This window comes from Ursus americanus, chromosome 25 (genome assembly GCF_024610735.1).
Source record: "Ursus americanus isolate L20-20 chromosome 25, mUrsAme1.1.p, whole genome shotgun sequence".
Taxonomy (NCBI): domain Eukaryota; kingdom Metazoa; phylum Chordata; class Mammalia; order Carnivora; family Ursidae; genus Ursus; species Ursus americanus.
Window position 1 is genome coordinate 15,102,283 of NC_142151.1, and position 26,689 is coordinate 15,128,971.

The 26,689-nt window shown below is 44.7% G+C and overlaps 1 protein-coding gene and 1 pseudogene across 1 annotated transcript in view; both read right to left on the reverse strand.

The window, feature by feature from the left end:
- PLBD1 (phospholipase B domain containing 1) overlaps positions 1 to 3,566 on the reverse strand; it is a 48,768-nt gene extending 45,202 nt beyond the window's left edge. The window contains exon 1 of the mRNA XM_045781391.2: positions 2,665 to 3,566. Coding sequence (XP_045637347.1) covers positions 2,665 to 2,776 — 112 coding nt within the window. The 5' untranslated portion in view covers positions 2,777 to 3,566. The remainder of the gene's footprint in view (positions 1 to 2,664) is intronic.
- A 21,164-nt stretch (positions 3,567 to 24,730) lies between these two features.
- LOC148107784 (uncharacterized) lies at positions 24,731 to 26,250 on the reverse strand (annotated as a pseudogene).
- Positions 26,251 to 26,689: the final 439 nt, after the last annotated feature.

Genomic DNA, 26,689 nt, shown 5'->3' on the forward strand with positions numbered 1-26,689 from the left:
TCCTGCTTTTATACCAAGTTATTTCAGCACAGCACATAGATTATCATCTGTAGTCCCAGTTGCCTTATCCAAAGATCTGTTCTGTCTTTCCAGAGAAAAAGCAACTCCAGTGGCCAATAATAACGGTCACGCAATTATACAGCCCTTACTGTATGTGAGGTCCTGCTCCACACAACCGCCTCAGGAAGCAGTTACTACAATGCCCACGTTACAGATGAGGGAACTGAGGTGTAGAGAGAGTAGATAACTGGCTGACGGTCACACTATAAATCCTGGCGCCAGGATTCACACACAGGCAGGCTGGCCCCATGCTTTCTGTTTCTGGAATTCATACTACCTCTCTAGTGGCTGGGGCAGGCTATGTAAACGTCCAGTCTGCTAAAAATTCATTATTGGTGTTTTGGTGAATAGACTTCTGTGTCTATCAGGGTGAATCAGCTTCTTTTTATCTGATTGGCTCTGGAGCACGGGAAAGAAAGCATTTCTAGAATCTAGCCCTGCAAGTCCAGGGGCCAGATTTGGAACCAGTTTTACCAAGGCACATGGCACCTTATAAGTCTCTGGGTAACCGACCCGTCTCTTTCCCTAGTGATGTGACTTCACCAAGAAAAATCATAGAAGACATCCTAAAAACAAATATGGGACTTTTCAGTGTGGAAGGATGATTATGTCTGAAGTGTATACTAGTTTGAAAGATAGGCTAAGAAGAATGTGCAATTGTTGGCCAATATTTCTGGAGTAGTGAAACTGCAAAGTAACCTTTAAAAATTAAAGAAGTTGTCTTTGGATTTATAGGTGCACATTGGTAGATAGAAAGATCATTCCAGGGAGATGAAAACGCAATCCCGTGAGTGTGTGTTGGGTACTCAGTAAATTCAGAGTACTGAGCTGGGCACTTCAGAGAAAACACGACAAGCAAGCGGTATCAAAGGCCCTCTTCTGTGCCCACATGTTGTTGGCAGTCTCGCAGAAGGGTAAAACAAAGAGCCAAAAGTTGCACTGGAAAACAGGTTACTATGGGTGGAAGAAAGGAAACAGAGCTCACATCTGTTTGAAACAGTCGGCGTGGGCTTCACCAGCTAGCTGTTCCTCAAGGCCATGATAAGAAGTCTTTTCTGGATTGCCAGGCCCAGTGCTGTCAGGATCACCGGCCACAGACGTGCCCTCAGTCTTTGCCTTGACTCCTGACCAGACTGGCCTGGCGTCAGCTGATTATCTGGGGAACTCTGTTTAAGCAGCTGTTTCTTGCCAGGTGTTCTCTTCTTGAATAAACAGTGCCTCACCTTCAGAAAAACAGTATCTCCACCTCACTCCTCAGGCTGTCCCCTCCATCTAAGGAACATTTAAAACAATCCACACAATCCAAAAGAGCAGGGAAGTTAGAAGGGTTTCACTCAACATTCCAGACACAAAAAGCCATTTTATTTCTGCAGCAGTTCCTAGCCTTGTCCCAGGTATGTCTGACGGAGCAGGCTCCCTGGGCTAAAAGGGTGGCCGGAAGCCCCCTCCACAGTGCAGGCCTGGAACAGAAGGTGCAGGTAGATCAGGAGGCGGAAGGCTAGGGGTGCTCATGCTTCTGATCCCAGAGGCCCAGGCAGTTTAAAAGACGGGAAAGATTGAAGAGTGGTAAGCGGGCAAGTTGCAAAAGCAGGCCCTGAAATCTGCGAATCGCGGTCACTCGTTGATGGAAGGTGGTGTGGTAAGAATCAGTACACTCGTTTGTGAAGGGGTTCCCTCTCCTGAACCCCACCCTATTCTTGCACAAGGTCAGCACAGAAAAGGGCTTAGGAAGTAAAACAAACTTAGTCCTCTCTTAACATTACTGTTGAAGTCTTTCAAGTTTCTTTGGTTTATCTTGGTCTTATCCATTAGGAAGAAAACCGACAAATCCGGGATTGATTGATTGATTGATTGATTTTTATTATTTTTCTTTCTTTATTTTTTTTGTTAGGGATAAAACCTCATTTACGAAGAGGGGAGTAGTTAAGTAAATACCGTTTGGCAATTCAGCTCTGCCTCCACTTGCGGTGTATCTTAACCCCAAGCTCCTGAATTTGTCTCCATTTCAAATGTTCTGTAGAATGGGGATAGCAATCCTATTTAGGGTCAGAGTAAGCATTGTGTGAAAAGCCCTTTAGCGCGCTGCCTGGCCCATAGCAAGCCGACAATACCAGGCTGCACTTCTTTTAAGCCAAAGTCATTGGCAGTTAAGGAATTAAAAAAAAAAAAAAAAACCACCACCAAACTTGACAGCCCGGAATCATACCTCTATGATGTGAATAAATATATTTAGACGTCCTCTGGCTGCGCTTTTAGGACCAGTCGAGGCTCCGCAAGCCGCGAGTCGCGCCGGAGCGCACTGACCCCTTCGCCAACAATCCCCGCCCGCACTTCGGGAGTTCGCAGACGCGCAGCCCCTGCCCTTCCCGGGCCCGTCCCTGAGCGACGGCGGCGCGGGAGCGAGCCGGGTCAGTCCCCCCCGCCGAAGTGCGGCCCGCCGCGGCCCCCAGAACCCCGCCACCCGCCGGCGGTCAACTCGGTCGAGCCGGCGCGCGGGCGGGAGCGCACGGAGCGGCGGCGGGCGCGGCGCGGGGCCGGGCGGGCGCCCAGGGCCCCGGCTCTCCGGACTCCCCCTCCCGGGTCCGGCGGGCGCGCACGGCTCACCTGCCAGGCTCGGCGGCACGGCGGCGGCCAACAGGAGCAGCAGCGGCAGCAGCGGCGGCGGGGAGGGCGGCGCGGGCAGCGGGAGGCGCCCGGCCGGGCTGCGGCGGGACATGGCCGGGCGGCCGCGACCTCCCCGGGGCTGGACGACGCAGCTGTTGCTGGAGCGGCTCTAGAGCCGGCAGCCGGGCGCCGTGTCTCCGAGGTCGGGGCGGCCTTACTCTTCCATTAGCCCTGCCGGTTTGGGGCTTTTAGGGGCGAGGAAGCCTCACGTGGCCTTGGGAACAACCTTCGCGCCGCCGGGAAAGGCGGGTCCTTCCTGACCCTCGGGCACCGTGTGGGCTGGGCTGAGAAAGTGCCCCAGCCGCACTCCTGGGATCTGGCGAGCGTACGTGCCACTTTCTCTGCGCGCGTCGGGCGGTGTGGCGGCCCCGGGCTTGAACCGACCCGTTCACGTCAACACTGCTAGCCTCTGTCGCCAGGGTCGGCCACTGGGCCCCTCGTCTGTAGCGGCAGGCTGAGCAGTGGTATGGCATGCATGCCCCCCTCTACACGCAGCTCTGGTTCTTGGCCATTCTGCAGGGGTCTTCACGGGTCCCTTGGCCCTCAGTGACTACTGCTCCTCCATCGCGGGCTGTCTAACCTCAAGGCATTTGCTGTAGCCCGACTTTCGATCCTTTGCTTTTCTCGTCATTGGCTGGAGCCCCCACTAGACTGTGATTCAGACGGGGCTGAAACTAGATCTATTTCTGAACCGCTGGGAAGTCCCCATTTCTGTGCTGGGTAGGTTGACATTGTGAAGTAAGCAAAACTATGCCTTGGGTGACATTGTGAAGTTGGCAAAGGGTGCCCTAGGTGACATTGTGAAGTTGGCAGAAGGCATTTTATTTTTTCAATAAGCATTTATGGAGCCCATCTTGTGTGCCAGCTGCCAGGGGTATGAAGACCATCAAGATCATGACCTACCGCAGGCAAGAGGGACAAAGCCAGATAAATAAACAGGCGCTCCGAAGGTGCCATTAGTGCTGTCCTAGAGCTATGGTGAAGGTACAGTGTGGGAACCCGGGACGGGACAAGCCACTCCTAGAGAGCTGGGGGGCCAGGCACCCCACTCTTCTCTCCTGGTCTTTCTTCTAAGCTTAACTGCGGTGTCAAGGGGAGATGGGAAGGGAGGATGAGAAACACTTTTCCTAGAGGCGGAAATAGATTTATAATTGTTAGAAAAGGTCTAGAACAAGTACATCAAATCTCTGTGCAAATTGTTGAACACAAGTCCTAAGTCATCCTTTTGCTTGGTGACAGCACATTCATTATGTGAATGAAGGAACTGAGGACATTGTAAAAACTGCACATTTTTCTTCAAGTTAGAAAATTAAAGTGAGGGAAAATATGGGCATTTTGTGCCATGTTGGGAAGAGAGCTACATTAGGACGCACGAAGAAGTTGGGCCATCCCAGATATTAAATTCATGCTACCTTCTACCATCACCAGCCCTTCCATTCCACGGAGCCGAGTGTTTGGATGTGAGCATATATGTATAAATACCTGATGTGAGCTGGGAGGCGCTCATTCATCTCTCATGTAGTCACCAAATATTTGTTGACTTCCATGTGCCAGACATGGAGTAACAGACAAGATGGACCAAGCCCCGGCCCTCACAAAGCTTGCATTCTAGTGGGGAAGCGAATTATGTAAATAAGCGAATTAATTCCATCAGGGTTTCTCACTCTCAGCATTGGGACGTTTTGGACCATACAATTCTTTGCTGTGGGGGGTTGCCCTCTGCATCCGTTTGCCAGTATCCACTAAATGCCAGTTATCACCCCTCCCTCCAAGTTGTGACTATTTCAAATGACTTCAGACACTACTACCAAATGTTCCCCTAAGGGGCAAAATTGTCCTCATTTCAGAATCACTGGATTGGATGATGATACATCTTACCTTCTTTAAATTGGTGGGGTTTGCATATCTGGGAGGGAAATGAGCTGCAGAACTCACACCAAAGCTGAGGGGAGGAGGACCACAGAAGATGTGAACTATGAAATGGTTTTACCACTTTTCCAGTGGACATGAGTGGTTTGGGGCTACTTATCATCCATTACCTTATTCCTGGTACTACTTTTTCATGGATCTGGACTCCATGGATTTAGAAGTTTCCATGAGGAAGGGAAGAGGCATGTTTTCACCAAGAGGCACAATAGTAGTTTCATTGAATTGGAATTTGAAAATGCTGCCTGGTCTTCACTGGGTTTCTTTGGGGGGAAGAAAAAGAGGCATGAGTAGGATTATAGTGCTGGTTAGAGTGATTGAGCCTGAAAATGGAATGGAAATACAGCTACGCAGTAATAGGAGGGAGTGGTAGAAAGAGCTCGGGGGGAGTTCCTGGTCTCACCATGTCCTACCGAAGTGATTGATGAATGTGCTGTCCCCTCACCTGGGAGCACCACCAGGGACTAAGGCTCTTCACCCCAGTAGACATAGAATCCCAACAAGCTGAGATGTTGGTCCCAGGCTATAGCTGGGTGACCAGTTATAGAAACAGAGACGGTGACCTCTGTATTTCCTTCCTTGCTGTAACATACATATGGATTCAAAATGTTATAGTTCAGAGGGGAGGGGGGTGGGGGACTGGGATAGGCCAGTGATGGGTAGTAAGGAGGGCACGTATTGCATGGTGCACTGGGTGTTATATGCAAATAATGAATCATGGAACATTACATCAAAAACAAAGGATATACTGTATGGTGACTAACATAACATAATAAAAAATCATTATTAAAAAAAAACAAAATGTTATAGTTCCAGAATGAAATGTACATAATGTAAATTTATTTCTTTTTCAAAAGGTATGCTTAGCATTCAAACACTTATCCACTGATGGTAGAGATTTTAGGATGTCAAATTTTAGGCTACTCAGTCTCATTTGGGCTAAGTCCTTAGTATCCTTCGCCTTCTCCACATCCTTCCCCCATTTCCTTGACATTGATCTTGGTTTCAGGGGTCTTATGTATTGACCTGGTACTGGATAAGAGGCATCTACTCTGTGAGTCATCCTCTTGGCTTGGTGGTCTCTACTGACATGTGGTTTATCTCCTCTGGTCCTTTATCTGTGGTTCTTGGCCTTGGGTCTAGATTCTTAAGTACTCTGTGTGTTAGTGAGGGTAATACTAGCTACTATGACAAACTCCAAAAGTTCAGTGGGTTAATACAACAGAAGTTGATGTCTGGCTCATATCCCCATTCGATGTGGGAGTTCGTAGTATGTACGTAGCTTTCCTTCATTTAGAAATTTAGAAACCCATGAGAGACTATGGACTCTGAGAAACAAACTGAGGGCCTCAGAGGGGAGGGGGGTGGGGGAATGGGATAGGCTGGTGATGGGTAGTAAGGAGGGCACGTATTGCATGGTGCACTGGGTGTTATACACAACTAATGAATCGAACTTTACATCAAAAACCAGGGATGTACTGTATGGTGACTAACATAATATAATAAAAAATATTATTATTAAAAAAAAAAGAAACCCAACATCCTTTCATCTTGTGGTTCCACCATTCCCTAAAGCAGAGGTTCCCAAACTTTCTTGGTTCGTAGTGTCCTGAGAGTCTTAGTAATCTATTCTTGGGTCTGCAGACCAAAACAAATATCTAATGATTCCTTTTATTTAGTAGTTAGGGCCAAACAGTTTAACAATAGTAGTTTGCTCAATGTCCTAGGACAGCACTATGTTTTATTCAAAAATCTATGATATCCCAAATACACCCTTCAAAGTTCATTATGGTGTATTCTACTGATATTACTGTTTCCCGTAAATATTTAATATATTCTAGGTATGCCTTGTGAGTTCATTACGATTGACAAACTGGATGCAGAAACCAGGACCCTAGGACCTTGGAGTCTTTTCTTCCAGCCAGAAGAAAGGGAAAAATTATGGAGAACACACCCCTGATTTAATCACGTTTGCTCATATTCCATTGGCAATATCTGGACATATTGCCATACCTGTATGCCAGAGATGCTGGGAAATGTGGTCAGTGGCTGGAATATCACCTCTCTGTAGGGAAACAAGATTTTTAGTAGGCAGCTAGCTGTTTCTGATACCACTGGCAACCTCTCCATCCAGACCTGGATTCCATTGGGTCCTTTGGTTCATTCTCCTGTCTCTCTGATCCCTGGGGTGTGGCAGTAGGGACTCACAGATACTCTAGTCTAGTGTGTCAATCAGGGAGCCCATCCGTGGGTTCACCGCTCCAGACCCTTCTCCCAGCCATTGCTACTGCACATCTCAGGTGCCAAGTGGGGACACATAACTCCATTACAAGGTTTGCAAGATCAGGAGCCATGTTCTGGAAAGTTTAAACATCGTCTCCTCTGCTCTGGTAATTCTAGACCTGTCTTGAGTTTCTATTACCAAAAATTTCCACACACTGCCCCACCCATCAAATAGGCGACTCAGCCCCTGGCGGAAGGGTGGTGTTGGCCGTTGCATCAAGCCACTATGTGTTTCTTTTACCACCTCCTCAGACTTTTTACTTCTTTGGATAGGAACTAATTCAACATTATTACAATTTTTATTCCAATTTGTTGTTCTTGAATATGCCGGTTGCCCTTTTATTTCAATCTGTGTCTTTCAATTTTCCAAACCAAGTTTTTGAATATTTTAAAATATTTTCCTCTCCCAGATGCATAGATCTTACAATTTTTCGGCTTTGAAGACTATGGTCTATGTCTGCTTGGGACCTCAAAAGCCACACATTTACTCTTTGATCTTTCAATAGTTTCATTTTTCCTCCCTTGAGCAATAAGCCTTAGATTCTTGGAATAAATAGAGTGATGGAAGATTTACTAGATTAAACAGTGTCTCAGAAGAAAAATGTGCAGGGTAATGTTTTAGCCTACTATCCGACTATTCCATATATTTATGTCTGTAATTCTTCTTTTCTTTGGTATTCCTTCCCTCCATCATGGTATGTAGGTTGTTTTGGTAGTTAAACTTACTATTCGGTCTATAGGGGTCAGAATATAGAGTTTAAATTGTTAGAGAACCAAAGAAAGGGTAGCTATTCCCCAGAAATCCTGGCGTTGGGCTTGATGCCTGTAGAGTTCATTTTCTAGAAGCGTAGAACACACTTCCGTACTGTTTGCCCACCCTCTCTTCTACTCGCTTGCCTGCCCTTTATTTAAGCTGCCACCCATTATAATTTCCACACTGCAAGTGTCTTGTAAATAGGGTACACAAAAGAGGGGCTGTCACTGGTCAGAGATTGTAAAGTCACTCCCCTGTCTTAGCTCTAGGGTCAGAGCGTGCGGGTGAGATGGACATCGGGAATAGTTTACTGCAGCCGGCGATGAGAGATTAAGAGAGAAGTTTCTGTACAAGTTGAACGCTGATTCAGTGGCTTATTGTTATTATTTTTTGTACAGATGACAAACACGAACTTTTTACCCTGCTGATAGGCATTGTATCCCCACTTTTCCCTCCAAAGGGGCTGAAAAAGTCAGGGTGCAGGGCATTTTCTGCATTGTATAAGGATATAATTTGGTGCCTGATAGCTCTTTTTTCAAAATATTTCTAAACATATCTGTCTCTCTCTCTCTCTCTCTTTTTTTTTTCTGTCTCTTTTTCTGTCTCTTTCCTAAATTAAGTGGCCACATCCTGGAGTAGCTACCCCCGGCTTCCTCTATTTAGTTTTTTCTCTACTGTTAATATTTTAGCATCATCTTCGTTCTACAGACAGAAGTACAAATGCTAAATAAAAACAATTCCAAACAGAACCATTTCTTTCTTTTTTTTTTTTAAAGATTTTATTTATTTATTCGACAGAGATAGAGACAGCCAGCGAGAGGGGGAACACAAGCAGGGGGAGTGGGAGAGGAAGAAGCAGGCTCATAGCGGAGGAGCCTGATGTGGGGCTCGATCCCAGAACGCCGGGATCACACCCTGAGCCGAAGGCAGACACTTAACCGCTGTGCCACCCAGGCACCCCCAAACAGAACCATTTCTTAGTGGCACCTAACCTTGACTGTAGATGGGAAATAGTTCTGTGATAAATGTCCCTCCTTTTCTTTTAGGTTATAAGAAAGACTTTAAACCTGATGGGTATGTGAACAATGAATAAATGCAAAATGCTTGATCAATGTTTGATAAATCTGGCTGCTACTGATATTTTTAAAGATTTTTTTTTTTTTTTATTTGACAGAGATAGAGACAGCCAGCGAGAGAGGGAACACAAGCAGGGGGAGCGGGAGAGGAAGAAGCAGGCTCATAGCGGAGGAGCCTGACGTGGGGCTCGAACCCGGAACGCCGGGATCACGCCCTGAGCCGAAGGCAGACGCTTTAACCGCTGTGCCACCCAGGCGCCCCACTACTGATATTTTTAAACGAAGACAGTAAGAAGAAAATTTTAGACAGCATGGCCAGCAATGAGCATTATTAACCCAGGTCAAAACTCCAGAAAATGTTACTAGGGAAAGATGCCATTTCAGTCTAGCTGAGTAAACTAGATCCGCATCTCCTGGATACGGAAAATTGAGTTATAAATTGTGCATATTAATTTTCCAGGCAACTGTAGGCTGAGAAGGGAGTTCTGAGGGAATGGCGCCAAGAGAAATTTGAATACTCTCTCTGTTGAGAAACACATGCTGTCTGCTGTTCACTGGCTTCTGTTAAGTAATAAAAATTCAACTGAGGAAATTTAAAGATCAAACTGACTTCATTCAACAATTCACGAACTGAGCAGCATCCCGTCTAGCAAATAGAGAAGAGCTCCACTGAGCTGTAGAAAGGTAAAGGTTTTTAAAGGCGGAAAGGAGATGGGAAAAGGAAATTATTCCTGCATAGAGTGCATTGTTTCAGGAAAGTTGCCCTCTTAAAGGGAGGAGAAGTGGGGATTGCCTAACTAGTACTGACCTGGTAATTCCAGGTTGACTGGTGAAAAACCACCCTCTCTGGAGAAACCACAGTTATGTTAGATATTAAGTTGTGGCTTACTGATGTGGGACTTAGCACAAGTGACTCCATTTTGGAGTTGTTGTCTCTCTCTCTCTCTCTCTCTTTTTAAAGACACTTCCAAAGTGTATACTTTGAAACATAAAGTATATTTTAGATCAAGCTTTCTCACTTTAAATGAACATATTGATTAAATAGTTCCATTCGTGTTATTTTTGGATCCGTTGTTACACTTTTTTCAAAGTCTCTTTGGTGCCAAAAGCAAACCGTTGGGTGTGGAAATCATCTAGGAAGCATTTTCAAAATGCTCATGGTTGCTTCATGCTGCCCCCTTATCAATCTCATCTTCTCTGGACTGCGATTTTAAAAACTTCCCAGAAGATTCAAATTCCCCCTAGCCTGTGTTGTTGAAAGCCACCAGCCTATATAAGAAAGTTCCAATTTCATCTTAAGAATCTCCTTTTCCATGCTACCTCCAATACCTAAACACTGGCTACCCTTTTCCGGTCCTCTTTCAGCAGCCAGCGGGTTCCTTCTCTTAAAACAGATTCTCTCAAACCTCAATCCATCAGTCTACTGCCCCTGAGGCTAGACCGCATTTCAGGCTTATCAGAGTTTTCTCTTAAAAAGAGTGCTTTTCTCCCTGGGGGTAACTGCATACCACCTACTAAGAAAATAGTGGGTTCTGAATTGGTACAGAAGCAAAACCAAAAACAAAACATGCTCATTCTATGGTGGGGAGGGGATGTTACCCACGGAGCATTAAAAATCAGATTAACTTTGCACGGAGAATCATCTGCATGCTTTTGAAAAGAGAAAAGGTTGTGATCATGACATTTTACACTGTGTTAATTTTAGTTCATGCATTAAGGTTAACATATTTTCAAGGACTTAGAAAATAGAACTTTTATCAATCATTATTGAAAAAACTACTTTGATAAACATCAACTGACTGACAAGTCAAAATTAAGGCCTGAAGAATGGGGAAGACAGAATATAACCATCGAGAGGGGTTTACTAGACAGTAGTTCGTGACCTTATCCTAATAGCAGCTAGCCCCTCAAGGTCCTGGAAAGCTTGCTTCCAAATTCATGAGAGACTAACGCATCCCTAACCCCCTCCCAACTTGGAAGTCTATAATCAGTCACTCCTCACAACCCCAGGGTAGTTCTTTCTGCCCATGGATCCTATCCCCATGCTTTAATAAAACCACCTTTTTTGCACCGAAGACGTCTCAAGAATTTTCTTGACCGTTTGCTCCCGAACCCCAACATTTCACATCATTTTCTTTCTGCTTCCTCTTCCTGCCCCGTGACACAGGTGCATTTCTCAAGCTGCATGCTTCATAGCATGGGGTAGGCTGGTTCCTTGCTGTGGCTGATCGCCATTTAAAGCCCTTGTAGGTGCTTTTCTGCTCAGCGCTTGCTCCACAGCAACTTGGTTGGAACACTGTGTCAACAAGAATTACCTAACAGAAGCAAAGTTGCATAAAAACCATAATGGCCATCTTTATTGCCAAATAAATTGAGCAATGATTTTCTACATCCTGATAACTTCTTGAATAACGAGTCATGCTTTTCAAAATCGGCTATGAAAAACAAGTGACTCAGGGGCAATCTATTAACAGTCCCGGAGCCCATCCTCCTACTGTGTATCTTCTAGGGAACGATCTTCCTAACTACGCTTCGGTAGTGTGGGATCTTTGGCTGAGCGAAACCAGAATTCATGTTTGGATGTGTCTGATGCACGCACGAGCCTGTAGGTAGCCACCTGCCTGAGTTGGTTTGTACTGAGGAAGGAAACTGGAGCAGTAGGTTTGCGTGAGGGCACTTGGGGGAAAGCAAAGTGGGTGGGAAGAAGGAAGAAGGGAGATGGAGAAAAGCATGGCGTCGCCGCCATAACGTGCCTGCCTTGTTAACTTGATTTGAGCTCTTGGAAGAGAAGGGGCTTTAGACAGAGGCAGAAAAAGCGCATTCCAAAGAGTTTATGAGACTTGGGGCCATTAGGTCATTGTTTTGATGCCCACATGACAGCAGGAGCCATGGAGAGGGGAAGAGAATGATTTCCTTGTGGGCATGGCCTCCACTAAGTAAAAACTCCAGGGAGGGCCAAACTGCATGGACACTGTGAAGATAAAATGCACCATATGGTAAAACCCCACCATCATGCTATGAGCAGAGTCCAAAAATGAAACAGTTTAATACAAGGGACTTGCTTTTGCAAGTTTAATGAAATAGAAGTGTGGCTGGGAGAAGGATGGGCCTCAACTGCCAGTTGAACCAAAACTGAATTTGTTTCACAGCATGTATATTTGTATGTAAGCTGTTCTATGTCCAAATGGACACAACTTTTAAATGGGGTGGGGAAGGGGAAGCCGGCTAGGCAAGGGAAAGAATTATGTGAGTGTATTATAATGGATGTTTCTGTATTGTAGGATTTGGGGTGATTTTTTTCCCCCACATGTCGGTATTTTTGAAAATTTTTATGCCCAGAATATAATAGTTTTCTCAGTTAAAAATTTTATTTTTATTTTAAAATATCCATAGGAAATCTCATTTTATATAAAAAAGTGAAGGTCTTTGAAGGTGTCCTCACTGAATAAATCCTCTAAATAGATTGTAACTAGAATCCAGAGTTTTACATTGGCTATTATATACTTTGAAACATAAAGTATATTTTAGATCAAGCTTTCTCACTTTAAATGAACATATTGATTAAATAGTTCCATTCGTGTTATTTTTGGATCCGTTGTTACACTTTTTTCAAAGTCTCTTTGGTGCCAAAAGCAAACCGTTGGGTGTGGAAATCATCTAGGAAGCATTTTCAAAATGCTCATGGTTGCTTCATGCTGCCCCCTTATCAATCTCATCTTCTCTGGACTGCGATTTTATTTTATTTTATTTTATTTTATTTTATTTTATTTTATTTTATTTTATTTTATTTTATTTTATTATTTTTTAAATTTATTTATGAGATAGAGACAGCCAGCGAGAGAGAGAACACAAGCAGGGGGAGTGGGAGAGGAAGAAGCAGGCTCATAGCGGAGGAGCCTGATGTGGGGCTCAATCCCAGAACTCCAGGATTACGCCCTGAGCTGAAGGCAGACGCTTAATCGCTGTGCCACCCAGGCGCCCCTGGACTGGGATTTTAAAAACTTCCCAGAAGATTCAAATTCCCCCTAGCCCGTGTTGTTGAAAGCCACCAGCCTATATAAGAAAGTTCCAATTTCATAGACTGGTCTTCACAATATGACTCTATGCCTTTCTATCTCATTGCATCTCTCCCGGGTGAACCCTCTTCTGGTCTACTGTGCGTCTGAAATATCTTGCCCTTTCTCTCCATTTTTGATGAGTTTGTTCTCCTAGCTTATTCCTTTCCTCCCTTCCTTTCCAAACCAATCTGTCTTTTAAGGCTCAGCCCTATGCCCAAATCGGCTATGTTCAACACACACTTTGGAGAGCTTAGCAAAAAATAAGTCACTATGCTAGATACTGTCAGAACCTCCATTAGAAGGTGAGTGGCTACTGCCCCCGGAGGAAGAACTCACTGTCCGGTAGTGGATTTGGGTAAGTACACGAATTACTGCGATGGGCAAGCCAGATTAATACTAAGAGCCACACAGGTACGAGTTGTATGAGGGTCCAAGACGGAAGAATGAGCTCTATCCTGAAGCTGCTTTGAATTTTCCTTCCTGGAATTATTCTTTATAGCACTAATTTTGGCTCTTATTTTCTATTTTATGGGTGTTTTGTGTGTGTGTGTAAGCTCCTTAAATAACCTTGAAATCAAAAGCAAGTCTTAAATGAATTTTGTTTTCTCCCAGCGTAGCCCCAAATCGTGAGTTGCATGGAATCGAATTCCAGCGTGGGTGGATTATCCGACAGTATGGATGATGGGAATTCGATGGCTCCAGCAGGAGGGTGACTTTAGATGCCCCACACTCTGAAAAAAAAGGCTCCCCGAAGCCTTTCCAAATAAACAGTAAGCTAAGTAAAAGCCGAAAGATTGTTCTTTAATCTCCAAAACTGGTCCCCGGGTCTTCCTTTCAACCACATCGCTTCACTAGCTTTACATGGAGAGAATGTGACGCTCTGATGAAAATGGGTTTGTCTTTCTATCCGTTATGCTTTGCATGCGACACTGTTTATTGACCCAGGATTGGATGGCCTAGGGCATCCCTTGTGTTCACTTCCCACCTTGTCTCCCTTATTCTGGTCGGTGAAGCATAGTGATTAAGGTATGTGGCTTCTAGAACCAAATCACATGGCTTCAAATCTTCACTTTGCCTCTCACTACCTGCCATCACTTTGCAAGTAACTTTATCTCTGTGCCTTTGTTTCCTCATCTGTATAATGGGAGTAATAATGCTACTACCTACCTCCTAGGTGTTTCATGAGTTCAAGGAGCTCAAGTGATTTGACGATATCTGTGTAACATAATATTTCACGAGTGCTCTCTTGATCCAGTTTTGAAGTCAGAGCTAAAAACTCCTTTCCTCTTGCAGGTAGTTTGCTAAGCCTCCGCCCCGATTACTTCCCTTGTCAGGCTCTAGCACCCCTGGGTTACAGTATCCAGGACCCAAGCGCCAGAGACCCCCAGGCGCCTAACACCCAGGGATGGCCTGTTCTTCTTTGGGTCCTTGGAATTAGTCAAAATACCCAATTCCTAGAAAATCACAAAACCTAGCTCACACCACCCTACCTGCCATAAAACAGCCCTTTGGCTCCGCTCGCTGACCCTGTCCCAGGCACACACTGCTGTGGCCTTGTGCGGCTGCCTTCTCTAGTTTGGAGCTGAAAGTAACAAAAGTTCTGCTTTCTGTCCGAGTGTCACCGTGCTATGTCCGCCATCCAGAGAACCTATCGGCATGCCTAATACCATATAATTATGAAATTAACCGGTACAGGTGAAGCACTTAATAAGTGTTACCTTTTTTTTGATATAAAAAAGGGGTTTTCTATTCCCAATTTCTGTACAATTCTGTGCACACAGATGTTGCAAGACTATTCCTTTTCAGAATTTAAACTATTTAGCCTTTAGATTGGAGCTAATCTCAGTAAAAAAAATATCTTTTCAGTGTTAATTTAGTTTTTTTTTTTTTACTTTATTGTATTCCAATACACAAACTGAAATATACTGAAGGAAACCAGAACACTACCCCAAAATAGGCCTCTTTGAGATAAAAATTATTTTGAGCTGAAGGCAATTAAGAAGCGATAAGCACAGAAGAAGGGCCTCCTTTTCTGCGTGAAGGCAGGAAATAAAGTCTTTTACTGGAGACACATTTTATCGGCCCGGAGAGAGCACCAGAAGAATCTGCAAACAAACCTTGTTAAACTAACTCTTATTTAAGAAAGATAAGGACCACCTAGTCCTGGTCCTAAACCCTTTTGTCTTCTCAACTCTTCACAAATTCCTTGTTTTTTTGTCCAATAGGTGTACAGGCTTCCTGTTCTGGTCACTTCTTTTGGTCTTCATTCTCTTGTGAAGACTTCCATGGGCATATTCAACACAATTTGTCTGCTTTTCTCCTGTTAGTCGGTCTTTCTCAGTTTAATTTTCAGACTCCGGCAGGGACCCTCAGAAGGCCAAGGAAAGGGTTTTCCTCCTCTACAATATCACCATGGAAAATACAATTAATACATCTAAAAGGCAGCTTAGGGGCGCCTGGGTGACTCAGCTCAGCAACCGACTTGGTTTCGGCTCAGGTCACGATCTCAGGGTCGTGAGATCAAGCCCTGCGTCGGGCTTCACGCTCAGCACAGAGTCTGCTTGAGATTCTCTCCCTCTCCTTCTGCTCCTCCCCCTGCTCATGCGCGCTCTCTCTCTAATAAATAAAATCTTAAAAAAAAAAAAAAAAGTGGCCAGAGTGGGCATCCTTGTCTTGTTCCTGACCTTAGAGGAAGAGTGTCAGTTTTTCATCATTGAATATGATGTTAGCTGTGAGCTTTTCACATAGAGCCTTTGCTATGTAATTTCGTTCTATTTCTACTTTGTTGCACGTTTTTAATCATGAGAGTGCGCTGAATTTTGTCAAATGCCTTTTCTGCATCTATTGAGATGATGAGGTATTTTTTCTTTGCCCTGTTAATGTGATGCGTCACACCGATCGATTTGCTTATATTCCACTGAACTCGCATCCTGGGGAAAACTCCCACTTGATCATGGACATGATACTTTTACTATGCTTTTGAATTTAGCTTGCTCATATTTTGTTCAGTATCTTTTCCATCCCTTCCTTTCAGCCTCTGTTTGTCCTTAAATCTAAAATGAGTTTCTTATAGACAGCATCTAGTTGGGTCTCAAAAAAAATTTTTTTTTTGTCCTTTCAACCATTCTATGTATTTTGATCGGGGAGTTTAATGTACTTACATTTAAAGTAATTACTGATAGAAAAGTTCTTCCTATTGCCATTTTATTAATTGTTTGATATCTGTCTTGTAGTTCTTTTGTCCCTTCCTTTCTCTCTTGCTGTCTTCTTTGTGCTTCATTGATTTTTATTATTATTATTTTTTTTAGTAGCATGCTTTGATTGCTTTCTCATTTCCTCACTTTCTTTTATGTGTTTTCTTTCTTTCTTTCTTTCTTTCTTTCTTTCTTTCTTTCTTTCTTTCTTCCTTCCTTCCTTCCTTCCTTCCTTCCTTCCTTCCTTCCTTCCTTTCTTTCTTTCTTTCTTTCTTTCTTTTCTTTTTTAGAGAGAGAAAGTGTGTGCACGAGGAGGGGGAGGGGCAGAGGCAGAGGGAGAGGGAGAGAGAGAACCCTCATCATAGAGCCTGACATGGGGCTCAATCCCATGACCCCAAGAACATGACCCGAGCTGAAATCAAGCGTCGAATGCTCAATCGATTGAGCCACCCAGGTGCCCCTCTTCTGTGTATTTTCTGTAGGTATTTTCTTTGTAATTACCATGGGGCTTACAGAAAACTTCCTACACCTTTAACACTGATAAAAGTTGATAAAATTTTACTTCAGTCACAAGATTCTTTACTTTTATGTCTCTCCCCCAAACACTTTGTGTTATTGATGTCAAATTTTACATCTTTTTTTATTGTGTATCCACTTCATGTATTTTTATAGTTTTTGTAGTTGCAGTTTTTTATACTTTTGTATTTTAACTTCTACCCTTGAACTAAACGTGATTTATACACTACCATTTCGGTATTGCAGGATTCTGCATTTCTCTCTATATTTACCTTTACCAGCAAGTTTTATGGTTCATATACTTTTGTGTTGCTATTTAGAATCCTTTTGTTTCAAGTTGCAGAACTCCCTTCAGCATTTCTTGTAAGTCTGCTTTAGAAATTTTCTCTTTGTCTTTAGCGAACATGTACATGCTCGTCCCAACTGCTACCTCTGTTCTCAGTGGCTCCCAGTCTGGGGCCCTCTGCTCTCAGTGCTCAAATTCACGTACGACAGAAACCAGTCCCTTGGGCAGTCTTCAACAAAGTGAGAATTTGGGGTGTATCATCCAGTCCTTTCCTTCCCTCCCCAGGGACAAGCTAGGGACTGAGGGTTTCCTCTCAGTTGGGTGGTGCTGTGCCAGAGGGAAGAGATTATGGTGAGAGGGTGCCCTGAGTTTTCCTACTGGCTTTGATGTGTATGGCTTTGCACTCACCAAGGGTGCAGGACCCTCTCATCTGGTTTCTGGATCTCTCACAAATGGAATTGGTCTATGTGTTACTGTTGTATTGATGGGTCTGTGGGAGGAAGGAGGGTCCCAAGCTTTCTATTCTGCCATCTTGTGGATATCACTCAGGTATTATTCTTCTTATTGAGTTTTAAGAGTTCTTTATATATTGCAGACATAAGACTTTTACTAGATATGTCGTCTGCAAATATTATCTTGCAGTCCATGGTTTATTTTTTCATTCTTTTAACAGTGTCTTGAAAAAAGCAGAAAGTCTTAATTTTTATGAAGTCCAATGTTTTCATCTAGAAATGCCATCCATTTAGGTCTAGGATCCTTCTGGATTAATTTTTGTACATTATGCAAGATATTGGTGAATATTTTTCCTTCCCTGCCCTGCCATTTACCCCACCCTCATTTGTTCATTTTTTTCCCCTAACCCCTTCAGGGTAGTTATGCCGTTCATTTGTAATACTTTTAAGCAGTTTTATTACTGTTGTCATTCCAGTTCTAGTATGTCCTCCCTCCTCAACCCTGGTTGATTTAAATTATATGTATTTTCTGAGTAGATGAACCACTAACACAGTTCTAAAATTCAGAACACAGAAAGTTATACCCATAGAAGTGTCACACCTCCCCTCCCATTCTTTCTACCTTGTTCCAATTCTCACCTTTTTTACACCCCCTTCTCATCCACCCCCTCCAGAGAACCAATCTTCTAAGATTTTGGTTTATCCTTCCTGCTTCTTTTTCACAAACAATACACGTATATTTTATTTTCCCTTTTTAGCTGAAAGGTATCATACTAAATACTCTTTTACATGCTGCTCTTTTCACTTAAAAATATATCCATAGCCGTTCATAGAGACAATTATTTCTTACAGCATTTTCTGGATTGCCACAGTTTGTCGAACAGTTTCCAATATATGGGCATTTAGGTTGTCTCCAATATCTTGCAATGACAAACAAGCCTGCATTGTGCAGAGATGTTTTCATATTGCTGGAGGTGTATCTTCAAGGTAAATTCCTAGAAGTGGGATTGCTGGGTCAAAAAGTATTTACACATGTACTTTTGTTATACTAACTTGTTTGCTGAAGCCTTCTCCTAAAGGCTGTACCAACCAGTTTGTATTTCCACCACCAAAGAAGAGAATACCTGCTTCCATAAAGTCTTATCAACAGAATAGGTGCCAATCTGATAGTATTTTTTGCCATACACAATTTTCTATCTTTGCATAATCACATTTATAAATGTTTAATTTATTGACTCTGGATTTTGATAATTTAATAATTTTTATAATTTCAAAGCTTTTCCTTATACTGATGTTAAAGAAGTGCTCACTTGTGTTTTATGCTAATCCTCGTATAGTTTCCTTTTTGACTTTTATTTCCCTGATGCATTTGAAATGTACTCTGACGTACAACAGTAGTCATTTTATTTTTTTCCCAAATGGCCAAGCAGTTGTCCCAGCATCATTTATTACCAAAGTCCATCTTCATCCCAAAGTATTCGAGATGCCATCTTTATCATATGCTAATTTCCATGTCTACTTGGATTTGTTCTGTTCCACTGGTCCATCCATCTAGTTACGTTCCAATCACCACACTGTTTTAATTAGAGAGGCTTTACAATATATTTTAATATTTGGTTGAGCTAGTCCCCTTTGCTGTTTTTCTTTTTGTGTTTTCCTATCTATTCTTGCATTTTATTTTTTATATGAACTTTAGTAAAGACTTGCTTAACTCCATATAACTTTTGTTGCTATTTTATTGAAATTGTGTTAAATTATGTTACTCGGGGAGAACTAATATCCTTATGACGTTGAGTCGTCTTATCCAAGACCATGGTTTCCAAGAATACTTTTTACCATCTCAGTAGCAAGTCATATTGAAAACTATCACTCGTTCAACACTCACCGTACATTGAACACATGTCAGGTACTGTGCTGGGCATTGGAGATGTGGTGAGTAAAATAGTTTTAAATTCCACATAAATACGTAAATGAAAGTGCACATGTGTTTCCATTAGAGTTGAACTATATGTGTCAAAGTGGCTAAAGCTTTAGATCTGTGATGTTTAGTCTGGTGAGGGTTTGCTATGGTTCTGTTTTATTCCGTACTTTTCTAAAGTAACCTCTTTGCTCTGTAAGGGTTTGCTTTGAAAAGGACTGAACTGGCATCACTGGGTGACTAAAGCTTCAACAGGACCACCTGGCATCACAGTGGACCTACTTAGGCATTTTTTTTTTTTTTGAGAGAGAGACAGTGATAGTGACAGAGAGAGAGAGAGAGCTCAAGCAGGGAGGAGGGGAAGAAGCAGGCTCCCAGCTGAGCAGGGAGCCCAACACAGCGCTCGATCTCAGGACCCTGAGATCATGACCTGAGCCAAAGGCAGACACTTTGAGCCACCCAGGCGCCCCATACTTAGGCATTACTAACAGCATCACAGTTACCGGTTCCACCCAGTTGACTAAATGCCTGCACGAATCCAGCTGTTTTGTCCGTGCCTCCACTCCACCAGCTGAGCTCTGAAGGAGAAAACTGATCAGTAGAAAAGTTTGGTACCATTAGGTATTCATAAATCTCAACCTGAAACAGCCCCTCAGCTCTGCCTAAACATGCTATTGTTTCTTTGGTCACTTTGCTTTTTGACCCCCTCTCCTACTGCACAGAGAAAGTAAAAGTCGTCCAGTGGGAACTTTCTCATCTTCCTTCCAGAAACTTTACATAAGTATCTGGATTTCCACCCATCTCTGTTCCAGCCTGTTCCGGTAAAGAGGAGCCTGTCCTCTTCTTATCTAAGATCGATCTCCTCCTCCTGTCGTCTTTCCCCTTTCACTCCTAATTCAAACTAATGCTATCAACTCTTTATTCTCTCTTCACTCTTTGGCCTCTCTTTATTCTTTCATTGTTTTGCAAAACATGTAAACCTGCTGAAATCTATCATTAAAAACAAACCCAACAAAATCCTTCATCTTATTTTCCCTTCTAGCCATGGCCATATGTCTCCCCTCTCCTTCACAGCCTAATTTCTTAAGTCATTCGATTTTGTAAGGCTAACTAGAAACACTCCTCATGGATGCAGAAGGGTACAGACACTGAGAAGTGGAAGAAAATATGGAGATAGCTGTAGACCACCACAGTGTACGTGGGCTTTGTGGCTAGATTTAATCCAAGGGGCAGGGGCCGTCGGTGACATGTGAGATCTGCTTGCCTATGGTGAACTGCGTAAGAAGAGCATTATGGCGTAAGTGTGGGTCTGGAATCAGTCTCTTTATTTGAAGATTTTAAATGACAATATTTACTTTGCAGCATTGTTCTGGGGATTAAATGACCTAATGGGTGTAAAGCTACTTGTCACGGTACAGGCCCAGTAAATTTTACCTATTATTACTTTTGCAATCGTAATTATGTTGTCAGATGGGCAGCTCTGCCCAACCAAATATGAAAGCATGCACATTCAACACAGAAATAAATATAAAGTAACACAGCTGTCTTGGAACTACATGTTGGCTGATGCTTTAGACATTCATTCATTCATCATTCATTCATCAAGAAACATGCATCAGAAACTTTGCTAGGCATTCAGGATTACAAAGAAGAATAAGACAAAATCTGCTGTCAATGATCTCTCCGTTTAGGGCAGTCAAGGCATAAGCATGTAATTATAACATCGTGTGCTAACTGCAGTGCTTGATCAACCCAGGGTATTCTGGGAGTTCAAAGAAGGAAGCGTACAGCTTGGGCTGAAGTACATCCTGGAGCTGGTTCTTAAAGTGAGTCGATAGATGTTAGCAGAAGAAAGAGAGGAGGCAGGCAGGGAAAAGAGTTGAAAGTCCTTCTGCCCGTGTAGTTCAACTCAAAGACTTTGGAATCTCATGCTTTGTTTAATTTTTAAAATTGTACTACTACAAAGTTATTTGAAATTCATTGGCCTATTTGAATGATATGTAAAGAACAAGGTATTACATGATAATGAGAGGATGAGTCAAAACTTTGTTGCGTTGGGAGTGGAACGTACCCGGAATTGCTGTAGGCAGAGGGACACAAGGTATTTGAAGGAACCTGGTGGCTGGGAGACCAGAGAAGCTGCTCCCACTGATGACACGGCCTGGGTGATGTCACCGCCTGGGTGATGTCACCATGGTTCTCAGCTCTAAAGGTGCGGGAAGTTGACCATCAGCTAATAAGAGATGACCAATCCCTTGAGGCCTGGTTCGATTTAAAAATTAGAGAGAAATGTATAAGCTACAAGGCATTCCCTAACAATCAGAAATATGAAATTTGTACAAACTCAAATACTCACCGTGTCATGATTGTTACATCTGCTCCAGACGGGCATGCTCAGTACTTGTCTCTTGGCGTCCTGAAACCAGAACAAAAGGAGTCAGCTAGAGCGGGGGGCAGCTATCTGGTTCACACAAGGGGCTGAGCAACATGGGCTCGATTTCCTTTCTGATTTTTCAAAAACGTAATCTGATTTCATAGATTCACACATTCTCATTGTTGAGGTTATTTGAAAGATGAGATCTGGAGACAGAGGCAGGTCTTAGGCTGATAAGCATCTAACGAGACAGCATTTTGAAATAGGCATAAATAGCAGCCGCTCAGCCAGTGCCGTGAACCGAAGTCATGGTCAGACTTCAGGGGAAAGACATTTGCATGGGAGCGTGTACCTGCCAAACAATCAGTGCGATACCGGCTATGAGTGGATTATCTCTCGCGGCTAGGTAAATTACATGCACGTAAATTCAGAGTATTATTCATATTATCCATTTACATGAAATAATTCGCTGTCGATGCATAGAGAAAAGGTATGGAAGTATATATAAAATATTATGAGTGGCTTTCCTATACGAAAAAACATACGGAAACATGAGTGTTTTTCTTTTCTTTTTGCTTTATCTGTGATTTCAAGATGTGCTAGAATAAAGATGTGCTATTTATCCGATAAAGAATCATAAGTTAGAAAAAATTCGCGGACGGAAAAAAGACTGACTGTGTTCCACACTCGCTGGAACAGCTATTATTAATGTAGCATGGATGACATTAGACACCGACAAGTGGAGACCATGAGTAACACCGTGGAGGAGAGTGGAAAGGGGACCGTTCAGAGGCGTATAGGAGGGGCAGTGGTGCTACAGAGAAAGGGATTTCTTTTCAGTCTGGATGAAAAACTGGAAGGGACTATTTTTAGTAGAGGACTTTGAAACGCTCCTCCCATTGGCACAGCCAGCACCAAAAATGTTTCTCTTGCATAGGATAATAATAACCTGCGCATGCCTGATCAGAGCAGCAAGTGTCAATATAATCAATTTGCCAAACTCTCACCGGTCGGGAACTCCAGTGGGTGGTCCTAGACTCCTTTGGCAGTTGTCCTGGGTGTTGTTTAGAACACATGTGACATGCTGTCACTGCATTAACCGACTCACTGTATTTCCAGCGCAATCCAGCATCCTTGGCAATAGGCCATCCCACCCTGTGCAATGGTGGCCACTGTTGCTGGGCACCCAGTCGGCTGTATCTACTGGAGGTTCAGTTGCTAGGGCTGTCTGGGGGTAAATTGGGTTTCCGTGCTCTTCCAGTGCTAGGACCAAAACTCTAGGGGCATTCTCTCTCTGTCCTCCTATTGTCTCAGTCACAGGGCCTGACCCATCCCTTCTGGAGTCACAGACACATGTACTTCAAATGCTGGCCCTGCTTGGGAGATGCCCAGACCTTTCATCTGCTTCACTAGAACTTTTGCCTCCTCAAAGGTGCTTGCTGCTTTGATTCCCTGTCCCTCACACACCCTTTCTTTACTCGGCAGGATAAGGGCTGGAGGAACGGTGCCGGGTGGGGAATAAAGTCCTCCAAACCTCCGAATCCCTACAAAGGCTTGCACTTTTTCACATTCCTAGGGGTTGAATAGGCTTGCAATGTATCAATCACAGCTTCGGAGACAACTCATGTCTCACCTGACCAGATGACCCCCAACACCTTACGGTGGTGTCCGGGCCTTGAATTTCCTGTGGGTTCACTGTCCATCCTCTCCCTCGCAAGCATGTCAGCAAAGCCTGCAAGGTGTCCTGCAACAGAGGCAAATCTTCACCTGTGAGCAGTAGTTCGTCAATGTAATGGGCCCATTGTACTGATGTGGGGAAGGACAACAGGGACAGAGCTTGGGCTGCCATCCCATGATGTTCAGTGGGGCTGTGCAGGTCATGTTGGGGAAGCCCTTGAAAGACCCATTGTTGCCCCTCCCATGTGAAGATAAATTGATCTTGGGAGTTGGGTGCCAAGGGTTTTCTGAAAAAGGCCTTTGCTAAGTCCAGCACAGCTTAGTACACTCCTAGGACCCCAGCCAAGGTATCCAAGATGGCGGCAATATTGGGCACAGCTGCATGGATGGGGGGCACTACCTTGTTCAGTTCTCAGCTGTCCACTGTCATCTGCCATGAAGCTTATTTACAGGCCATACTGGTCTGTGGAAAGCACTCTGGTCAGGGAGTACAATACCCACTTGGGGAAGTTCTTGCATAATTTCTCCTATCTCCTTATGCCCCCAGGGAATTTATATTGGTTGACAGTTACCATCCTTCATGGCGGCGGCAAGCATACTGGTTGGCATTTCCTCTCAGCGCTGGTTTGATTACTCTAACCTGGAGGTGCAATTCACCAATACAGGTTTGCAGAGTTTGACTTTGGAGGATATCAATGCCCACTATATTCTCTGGTATTGGAGAGATAGAAGTCTCATGTTCTTAGGTAGCGATGGGGAACACCAAATTTGCAGGGTCAAAAAGACCTTTCTGACCATAACTGTTTGCCCTCCATAATCATCGATGGTGCTGAGGGGGGCCAGGAAGCTTCTGAGGGTTACAGTGTATTCGAGAAAATTCAGCTCCAGCATCCACCAGAGCCATCACCTTTTGCTTATTTCTGGAGAACCAGTGAAGAGTGAGCTCGGCGTGAGGCTTCTGGTCACCTCTAATGAGGTAATCTTGGCTTGCATCCTCTCCCTGGGGCATGGGAGGCACCTACCCTTCATAAGATTGTATCCCTGAGGCCTCTGGGATGGGGCAGATGGGGCATCAGGGAGGGTAGAGGCAAATGGAGTAGGTCTGAACTGCTGTTTTGGCTTCCAGGCTTTCCACAGGACAGCCAACATAGCGTTGGGTTGTTGGTCTGTCTGTTCAGAGGGGATTCCCGCAGCAATGAGGTCAAACGACACTTGTTTCCAGGTTACTTTCATCGGACTTTACGGCCTTTTAGCTTTTCCAGCTCCCTCTCTGTCCCGGGTTTTTCCACGGCCCATGCTCATTCCTGGGATTTGTGTCTCCCCCAGATCAGCAATGGATCAGCCAACATCATCAATGTCTCTCTCACGACTGGGCTCAGCAGGGATATCAGGGTCCCACACCAGATGCTGGGCTGGAGTATCTTAGCTTTCATTCCTGCAGTGAATGTGGCCTGATCAGGGCCTTCAAAGACAGGGGCGTTGATGGTCTGTCTCATTTCCAACATCCTAAGAATTTCCTTTTCCTTTTCTTTTTCTTCTTTGACAGATCCTGCTTCGGGTTTATTTATACAGATAGCCCAGGAACACACCAGGCCCTGCAGATAGAAGCCCAGGGGTCACACGAGTCCTCCTGTCCTCACAGAGCAGATAGAAGCCTCTACACTGGAGTCTTCTTTGGGGCCTGGGCATCTTTGGGAGCCAGAGCTGCAACTGCAGCCTGGGACTTGGTTTGAGCCTTGGCCTGGGAATTTGGCCCACAGAGCCCGAGACCCTCGGCAATACGGGCAGAAGCACATGTCCAGATCACGGGCTAAGTGATGTAAGCAAGTTGGCTGAGCTCGCGGCCGCGGCCCTTGGGGATCGTGGGCCTTATCAGGGCCTTGACAACGTTGGCACATGCGCTCGTGGCCTTGGGCTTATTGACCTCCATCTACTTTAGGCCCTTTTTGTTGTGCTTCTTGGCAAAGTGCATGTTCCTCAGGAACTTGGGGTCCACCCTCTTAAGAGAGTCATATCTTTGTGATGGGGTTTCTTGATGGCACTTCTGTGCCCGTTTTGGGACAGGTTGTGGGTGGTGTGGTTCTTGGATTGGGCAATGTCTGCACTGAAGCCCCAGCTCCCGAAGCGCCTGGGACCGGAACAGTAAGAGGAAGCTCTGAGAACTTCTTGTACCTGCTTTAAAGATGTCCAGGGTCCCAGGGGCCCAAGGAGGTCCTCCTCTTGGGGCTGCGCCTCCCTGCAGGCTAGACTAATCCGGTCTGTAAGGGAGTGAGGCCCTCGAATCTGAGGGCCCTGCAGGCGCTGCCCCAGGGCAGTGTAAGTGGCTGATGTTGCTCCTTTTCCCTGCCTCTTGCGGGGTCAGGGGGACACCGTGGCCCCTCCTCTCCTAGCTGTGCGAACCACACCCGGAGGCTTTTCTGGGCCTTTCGAGGGAACTTGGCAGCTCTATCAATAGCCTTGGGGCGGGGAGGGGGAGTATGTTCTCTGGTCACCAACGTTCCCTGAATTGGGGGCTCCCTACTGGCTGGGGTTGCCTTAGCTGGGCTGGGGCTTTCCTTTGTGTTTGGGGCGGGATGGCAGGGGCGTTCCAGGGACTGCACTGTCGATCGCCACGCCTCCTTGTCACTCTGCTTCCTTCCCAGGGATGCCCTTTGCCCCAGCTTGCTAGGTGCCGCTTCTCAAACAGGTGCGGTAAAGCAGCCAGCGTTTTCGGGGTGTCCCCATACTCACACGCGGTCTGCAGGCCTCTAACCTACGGGACCCCCTCCCCACAAAGAAGGGATGCCCCGTCGTGTGGTGAACCCCCTTCCCAGGTGAAATCTGAAACCGGCCGCCCACCAGCAGAAAGCAAGAAGATAAGGAAGGAAGAAGGCAGGCGGCTGCAGGCTGGGAGGGGCCGGTTTCATAAGCAGGGGAGCTTACAAATGCGGCTTGTCCCCGGGGCACGTGAATCCCTGCCCCGGCCGCCAAATCTTGAAAGTTGATATGGAGGCTTTCCCTGGGTTCAGTCATGTACACCAGGCAGGGGTTCTCATCACCACATCGCTATCTCAAGGCCACGGCCTTGGCGCGGCTTCTGGAAGTGGGGCAGGCAAGCCGAATGTATATTTCAAGGACAAGGTGGGAGGTGAGGAGCCTCCAGTTGCCAGGTCCAGCCCATGGGTCAACCTGGGGTCATGCTCTCTTGATGACCTCTGCCGACAACACCTTACAGAGAATTAATAGTACACAGATACAATGGAACGAAATGAGAATCCGTACCAAAAAGGTAATGACAACCTCCCCCAAACCTGAAAAAAATTTAAAAACACACATTTAAATAACTCATGGATGACAGAAGGAATAAGAAGCAAACTCTGAAAATACTTAGAACTCAAGGATACTGAAAATACTACTTGTCACCGCTTGTGGGATTCAGCCGTGGATTGTTCGAGTGTCTGTTCCCCTCAGG